At 58.6% G+C, this 7,915-nt stretch overlaps 1 protein-coding gene across 1 annotated transcript in view; it reads left to right on the top strand.

Annotated features, from left to right (window-relative positions):
- The first annotated feature begins 446 nt into the window (after positions 1 to 446).
- MFSD4A (major facilitator superfamily domain containing 4A) overlaps positions 447 to 7,915 on the top strand; it is a 24,667-nt gene continuing 17,198 nt past the window's right edge. The window contains exons 1-3 of the mRNA XM_040616812.1: positions 447 to 768; positions 6,846 to 7,044; positions 7,180 to 7,419. Coding sequence (XP_040472746.1) covers positions 539 to 768; positions 6,846 to 7,044; positions 7,180 to 7,419 — 669 coding nt within the window. The 5' untranslated portion in view covers positions 447 to 538. The remainder of the gene's footprint in view (positions 769 to 6,845; positions 7,045 to 7,179; positions 7,420 to 7,915) is intronic.

Below are 7,915 nucleotides of genomic sequence, written 5' to 3'. Positions count from 1 at the left end.
GGAACGGTCACACCTATTTACCGGAGAGCACAGGGATGGTCCGCAGCAGAAAAAGGGGATTTCTGGGCGCCCTTTGGGAAGGGGATTTCTGGGCTCCCCCGGGAAGGGAATTTCTGGGCTCCCTTGCTTGGCCCTGCTGTCTGTCGCATGGCATTTGCTGTGGTGGCCCTGGTTCAGCACCGCGAGGTGGGGTCGCGGCGGGGGGCTGCCCCGCTTCTGGCAAGGCGATGCGAACGCAGCGGGGTGCCGGGGAGGGCGGCGGGGCTCTCGGCCGGGCCCCCGCGGGATGCGCCGGGGCGCGGCGGGCTCGGGCGGAGCGGGGCGATGCGGGGGGCTCCGCCCCGGCCCCGCAGCCCCGGCCCCGGGAGGCGGCGGCGGCCCCCGGCCCCGGAGGCGGAGCCAGCGCCCGGCGCGGTGCCGCGGGCCCGGGAGCCACATCCTGCGCGGGCGGAGCGGAGCGGGGCGGCGGCGCGGCCGGCAGCGGGGCAGCGGGCGGCGGGGGGAGCCGCATCGCCGGGGCCGCCCCGCGCCGCCCAGGATGTGGTGGGACGAGCGGGTGTCGGCGCGGTTCCGGAGGAACCTGCAGCCCACCCTCACCTACTGGAGCGTCTTCTTCAGCTTCGGCCTCTGCATCGCCTTCCTGGGGCCCACGCTGCTGGACCTGCGCTGCCAGACCCAGAGCTCCCTCTCCCAGATCACCTGGGTCTTCTTCTCCCAGCAGTTCTGCCTCCTGCTCGGCAGCTGCCTCGGAGGGGTCTTCAAGAGGACGTAAGGCGCCTGGCAAACTCAGCGCACCTCCCGCGGGTGGGCTTAGCGCTCCGCAACACCCCCCCCGCCCCCGCGCTTTACCTCCCTGGGTGGGGGTGGGCGACGCCAGCCTCCCCCCCCCCCCCGCGCCGCGTTCTCCTGCCGGGTTTGCATGGCTGAGCTGGGATGCTGTGGTCCCCGTGGGATGCTGTGGTCCCCGTGGGAAGACCCTCCCCGAGGGGAGCGCTCCACGCGTGTCCTAGGGGGTCCGCAGCCCCCCTGCCCAAGCGGCTCGGAGAGGGGGGGCTTCCCAGGAGGTGCGGGGCTCTGCGGGCTGCTGCTCCCTTCTGCACGGCTTCGTACCCTTGGAGAGATGCTGCTGCTTCTCCCGGAGCTCAGGACCGAGGGAGGCTTAGCATGAAGCTACAGCCAGAACTTCTGGAGGGTATTTTCCTTCACCCGATTGTTCATCACAAAAATATTATTGGAAGCCTGTTTGAATAACCTGGGTGTCAGAACTCGCAGCACTGCCGTGCTCCCTGGGAGTGTGGGCAAACACGAGGCGAGATGCGAGCGGTCCTCGTGGCCGTGCCGCTGTGAGGGGCGAGGGGGGCGGCCGTGCCACGCACTTCACGGGGCAGCCAGAAAGCTGGGTACAGCCCCATGGGGATTTGCGCTGAGCCTCCTGTCCTGGATGTGTTTCAAATAAGTGATACACAATGGCTCAACCCTGAGGATTGCCAAACAGGCGTTTGATCTGAGGCTCGATGGCAGCCATGCTCTGCTAAGAATCAGCTGATTATTTACATTGTCACTAATTCTTCAGGCAGTGATGTAACGTGTCAGTTCCACGTGTGGCTCAGACATACATGTCATGTATACCTTTAACATGCATATTAGAGAATTTTGCATGAATCCTTCACTGCTTCCAAATGCCCTTTTAAAAATGGTTTGTTAAACTCTTTGTCTTGTGAATTGTAGAGAGTGTTGGCTAACAAAGATGGCATTAGAGCACCTGTTTAATTGCCATCCTGGTACATTGAACTGTCCTGACCCCCTGTCCGGACAGAGCCTGAAGGCTTCATGGAGCAGCAGGAGCTGCCGTCTGTCGGGCTGTGACGGGAGAGGTGGGATGCACAGGAATGGGGCCGGCACGGGAGAGGTGGGATGCACAGGAATGGGGCCGGCACGGGAGAGGTGGGATGCACGGGAATGGGGCTGGCACATGGGAATCTTACTCTGGGTCTGACACGGATCCGCGGCTGCTGGGTCAGCAGCAGCGCCTTTGCCAGCCCCCGGTCTGCTTCACATATGTTTGAAGGAGCAGTGAAGGAAAATGCAGAATTGTTTCCTGCTGTCAGCTTCCTACCCAAAGCTCCTGCCCTGGGCCAGTGGGTTACACAGACTTGTTTGGGGGTTTGTGCTCAGAGACTCCCCAACTTTGGCGTCTGCAGCGCGTTGGGGAAAGGAGCGTGTTTGTTGCTCTCTGTGGTTACGGACCAGGATGGGTTTGTGATCGTGGGCTCTCGGAGCAGTGGGCTTTTGCAAAGCGCCTGCGAGCCCCACTGAGGAGCAGCAGCCTTGCCAGGCAGGGGGGCATGTTTCGGATAGTTGTAGCTTGTGAGCATCGTGGGGGGTTACTCGGAGCAGTGTGGTGTAAAAACGTGTGGCTTTGGATGAGGGTATTAACTGTTCAGACTCTTCAGGGGTGGACAGATTGAGCTGTTCTGCCAAGGATTTCTGCTTCTGGGCCGTGCTGTGGATTTACAAATCAAATTATGCTGGCCCCAGTGCTGGGCAGGGAGGAGCACTGGACAGGTCATCTTTTCCAGTTAGGAGATGGATAGCTGCTGGTAGGGGATCCCAAAGCGTCGCCTTCCTGCAAGCCAGCCAAGCCAAGATTTGGCTGCGAGCTGCGTTTCGTTTCTAATGCCTGAGGAACATAGAATTTGTTGCTTGCTTCTGATTAAAATATGTATTAGTCTGAGCTGTCTGCTCTGAGTGATGGGCTCGCAAGGGAAAGCAGTGCTGTTACTGGATTCTGCAGCAGAAGTGGGTGGTGACACCTAAATAATGGTTTGGTTCCTCTCACCAGAGTTGTTGAATGCTGGGTCGTAGTCTCTGCTCTGTCAGCCCAGCTGGAGTCCTGGAGCACTGGGAGGACAGAGCATAATGGTGGCATCTCTCCCTTGCGTAACTCGGTGTGAGCCAGAACAAGCTCCAGAATTCCCTCTCGTGTGAGATTGCAAGGGAGGAGAAAGTTTGTTGTTGCAAGTAATGTAGAAATGCAATAGTTGCCCGCAGTGCTCTGCGCTGGAGACCCACGTTTGCTGCGTGGTCCTTTCCTGGGCTTGTCGGGAGGTGCTGAGCTGGAGCCAGGGGACAAGCGGCTCCCACGGAGCTGCACGGCGCCTTGTTTAAGCTCACGCTCAAGTTCACGGCAGGCTGCTGCGCTCTGGTCGCTCGTGCTTGGGGTTTGCTGGGTTGGGATTACAAGCTCTGAAATCCACCCCTGGATGCCTGGCACTGCAAACTCCAGGGGTGAGCTCTGCGCACCCGTATCCCCTGCCGCTCGCTCTCTTGCTTCCCTTTTCCCATTTTGTTGGATTTTAAGCTTGAAGTTAAAGCCACGCTCCCTCTGTGCTGCTGTGCTACACACGTTTGTGACAGAAACACCAGAGTAACTGAGCACCCATGCCCCAGGTTGCCTTTTTTTTTTTTTCTTTTTCCTTTTTTAAAATTCAGAAACCGCATTTTTGTGTCCTGTATTTTTTGCTTTCGCTCCCAGCGTTGGAGTCAGCCCTGAGCTAGCCCTGCCGGTGTGAGCAGAGGAGGGGGCTCGTAGGTCTGTTGCTGTGTTGGAGCCCTGAGCAAGCTCTGCTCAAAGGAGTGACCCCCACCGGGACCTGGAGGGCTGATGAGACAGGACCCTTTTATCTTTCTTTCGTCTTTATCCCTGGGCACCTGCGCACATCGCAGCACATCGGCTGAGGGTGGATGACCCTGTTCTCTCCCGGCCCTTCAGATCCCCATCTTGTGAAGGTTTCTGTTCAAACACGTGGCTGGTGCATGCAGGACACTTTTCACCACAAAGGAAAGAAGCTTTTTGTTGCCGAGAGAGCAGAGAGCACGGTGGCTTGAGCAGGAGCACCTCCGGGGAGGCGATGCTCCCCAAGCCTGGCCAGGAGGAGACAAGGGTACCCGAAGGCAGCTGCGGGATAATCCATGCCACCTCCTTCCTCCGTGTCCTCACCTCATCCCCTTAGGGCTTTGGGTTTTAATTATCAGGTTTGCAAGTCTGAATTAGCCTGATTGTCATTTTTCTTCTTGATGTGAGTGACTTAGAAAATGCTCCCTGGGGTGGGGAAAAACATAGTTGAAGAGTGCCTGCTGCAACAGGAACGTCGAGGTGGGGGTTTATATGTGTTGGTGGGAAGGAGAGGGGCAGCTTTGCTGGCTGTGACTACAGGGCAGCGTTAACCATCCTAATGCTCCAGGGGAGATCAGCCTAAACCTTCTGGGGGAGCTGCAGACCTTCCCTCAAGCCTTGTGTTGGAACCCGGCCGTGCTCTGGCTGGTCCTAAGACGGCATCCATGACATTCCCAGACTTGTTTCCTACGCTACTGGAGCAGAGCCTGCCCTGGACCTAGCTGCAGCTGGCACAGAGCTGTGCTGTGCGTCCGCTCAGCAGGGGACACGGGGACCAATTCGTGATGGGGAGGGCAGCGATGTCAGAAATCGGACCGTGGCAGAACATCAGGGTTGCTTTTGAAGCCCTTTGGAGGGGTGCATTGGTTTTACATCATCAAGAAGTCCCCTGGAACTAATGGGGTACCTCATTTAAGGATGCTTTCAAAGAGGTTTGTTTCTGAAGAAATCCCTCAGGTCATTGTTCAGTGCCTCCCTGGGTGCTGAGCAGTGTCCTTCGGCTGGATCTTGGGGATCTGGCATTGGAAACCAGCAATTTCTTGCCCCCCGCTAACGCCAGAGCCAGAGGGGGGGGGCAGCAGTGCTGCATGTCACCCTGGGCTGTGGGCTGCTGGTGTTGGCGAGGGGTGTGATTGTGTTATTAACACATTGTGCCTGGAAGCAGGAATTTTTGCTCATTGGGGAAAAGTGAGGTGCTCCTTTTTAGAACATAACATCACCTGCAATTAATGTTTAACTCTAGTAATGAACATGCTCCCTAGCCGAGCACAGGTGGTTGTTTTGCTGGGGCTGCAGGAGAGAAGAGGCGTTTCTGGGATGTCTTGTTGTGTTTCCCTGTCGCTCCCAGCCTCGGATTCACCAGCTGCTGGTGCCTCTGCCTCTCCTCCTGCTGGGCTCCTGCTGCACCCTGGAGAGTGCTGCCTTGTCTCTCCAGGCTCGAAGCCACTTCTCTCTCGTTTGCTAGTTGTTTTTCCTGCCGTGACGGCACATCTCGCTTTGCTCCCTCCCTCCCCCAGAAATCCCACGCTGGCTCCCTGTTTTGCTGTCAGAAGCAGATCAGTCGTTACGGCTTTGCAAAACACGGGCTTCTCCCACATGGTCTGGCTGCTGGGCGAGCGAGGCTGGGCTGGGAGATGCGAGCACGCCGAGGCTCTGGTCCAGCCAGGTTTGTGCCACCGGGCAGGAGAATAAAGGAGCCGTGCCCTTGGCCCGTTTCTCTCCCTGGTGCTGTTGAAGTGCAGTGTAAGCACCAAGCAGGATGCAGAGGGCCAAATCACTCTGGGCTCGCAGATGAATGAGGGCCACACAGAAACACAGTGACATGGCCAAGGCCGTTCTGGATGAGCAGGCAGGGCAGGAAGGCTGGCAGCGTGGTGCCCAGCAGCTGCGGACGCTCTCTGCTCCACCGCCAGCCTGTGCCACCTCAGAGCCTTCTCCTGCCTCTGGGCAGAGCACAAAGCAGAGAGCTGTCGGTGGTTTGCTTGCTGGTTATGTGCCTGTGCTGGGGATGTACCTGTGCATTGCCAGTCCTTCGCTATGGACAGGCGGCGCTGCCCCACATCACCCAGCAGCAGACCCCAATTGCTCATTAGCAACTCATTACAGCAAGCTGCTGGCCATTGCAATGGGCTGCGACTGCAGTTTGGGAACCCCGGTGTGGGGGGGAACGTGCCTGTGCTACTTAGTCTCTGCTGTGGCTTTATAGTCTTTCTGCTAGTTTCAGTGCTTTGCTGTCTGGTCCCTGTTTCCTTCCTTCCTTCCTGCCTTTGGGCTTGGCAGCCCCGGCACAGCGCGGTGCCAGCCTGGGCGCCGTTCTCCAGCAAGCTGGCTAGTGCCTGGCTCGCACCGAGAGCTCAGCTGGGCTGCTGCCAGGCTCGAGATGTGCTGCACCAGCTTTACCTCCACCACACGCATCCCTTGGGCTTCTCCGATGGACCATGTGGGTTGGAGAGCGGCTGCCCGCATGGAGAACAGCAGCGGTGCTGCATCCCACCCTGGTGTGCTGGGGGAAGGGATGATGCTGCCAGAACAGAGGCAGCACAGGGCATGGAGAGGGAGCCAGGAGTGCTCCCTGTGAGGCAGGACGGCTCGTGCAGGCAGGTCTGGGATGACACGGTGGTGTGGATGCCAGCAGCTCTGTCCCTGCTGGGAGCTGGGATTGCGCAGCAGCTCTCGTGCCTGCTCAGCCTGCTTGTGTGATCCAGCCCTGCGTGAGAAATGCCCTGGAGCTGCTCGGAAGTCGTGATGTGGCCTTGCCAGCGTGGACCTGTGTCCCTTTCCGTTCCCCAGGTCTGCCCAATTAACAAGGGAAGGTTGCTGGGCTTTATTCTGCCTTGGAACGTGCAGGGTGCTGGTCTGAAGGGATGGTTACTCTTCTCCCCAAAAGTTGGGTGGAAGGAAGATCTGCCTCCCTGAGGCATCGCCCTCCACACAGGAGATGGCGGTGCCCTGGGCTGTACGGCTGTGGAGACGTGGGGGTGCAGGGTGTGTAGCATCCCCCTTGTCTTGTCAGAAGAGCATGTGCTGGAGCTACAGCCGGTGGGTGCATCTCCTGCTAGTGCCTACACCACCGACTGACCCGGGGCTGAGAACAGGAGATGGGGCTGTAGTGTGGATACTGCTCTTGTGGTAGTAATTCCATCCTGTCTTTCCTCTTTCCCTGTCTCAGGTTGTCTCAGTCCTTGTTTGCACTCTTCGCCTCGTCGCTGGCGATCTCCTTGGTCTTTGCCATCATCCCTCTGTGCCACAATGTGGTGGTCCTGGCTGTGGTCATGGCTGTGGCAGGACTGGCCATGGGTTGCATCGACACAATCTCCAACATGCAGCTGGTGAAGATCTACCAGAAGGACTCGGCCATCTTCCTGCAGGTGAGCATGGAGCCCACCTCCCCCCTCTGGCTGTGCTTCCTCCTCTGAGGAAGAGGAGAGAGGGGCTGAGCCACCCTCCCTGGGGAGAAGAGCAGTAACCTCCTCTGCTCTGCTTGCATGTCTCACCTCCTGTAGGCTCTTCATTTCTTTGTGGGCTTTGGAGCACTGCTGAGCCCGCTGATAGCTGACCCCTTCCTCTCGGACACCAACTGCATCCTCTCAAACTCCACGGCCAATGCCTCCAGCAACCTCCCTCACATCCGCAAGTCCCTGGTCCCGCACCATCCAGGCAACCTGTCCCATTATGACTTGCCGATGAAAGGCATGGTGGTCACACGCGTCTCCTACGCCTTCTGGATCATGGCCCTCATCAATGTAAGTGCTGCAGCCGGCGTGGCCCGCGTGGTTGCCGGGGTCATCCCTGCTTCTCGGTTTTGCAGGTGGCTGGGGGGCGTTGGTGCCTGTTAGGTGGTCCCAGCGATGGAAGGAGGCATGAGGATGGTTGTGCTGCTCCACGGGGAAGGTTCATTCTTTGCCAAGTGCCCCGTTTCCAGCAGGTGCCTGGGGAAGGAGGGCAGGACCCTGTAAAGCTGAGCCAGTGGTCCCTGCACTGCCAGATGTGACAGGGTCAATGAACCATCCTGCAGGGATTTGTCTGATCTCTCTGGAAGCAGGTTGTATCTCCAGCACGCCCTGGGCAGGAGTTACACCAGCTAACTGCACTCAGAGCCGCAGGGTGTTCCTCTGCGATCGGTGCGGGAGGGCGAGTTGCAGTGATTCTCGTAGGAAAGTGCCCGTCGGTGAACTGAGTTACGGTGGCTGGAAGCTTGATCGGGGTGTGTCTCCTCTTTGGCCTGTTTCCCTGGTGATT

Source organism: Falco naumanni, chromosome 17 (genome assembly GCF_017639655.2).
Source record: "Falco naumanni isolate bFalNau1 chromosome 17, bFalNau1.pat, whole genome shotgun sequence".
Taxonomy (NCBI): Eukaryota; Metazoa; Chordata; class Aves; order Falconiformes; family Falconidae; genus Falco; species Falco naumanni.
This window is presented reverse-complemented; position numbering and strand designations above follow the sequence as displayed.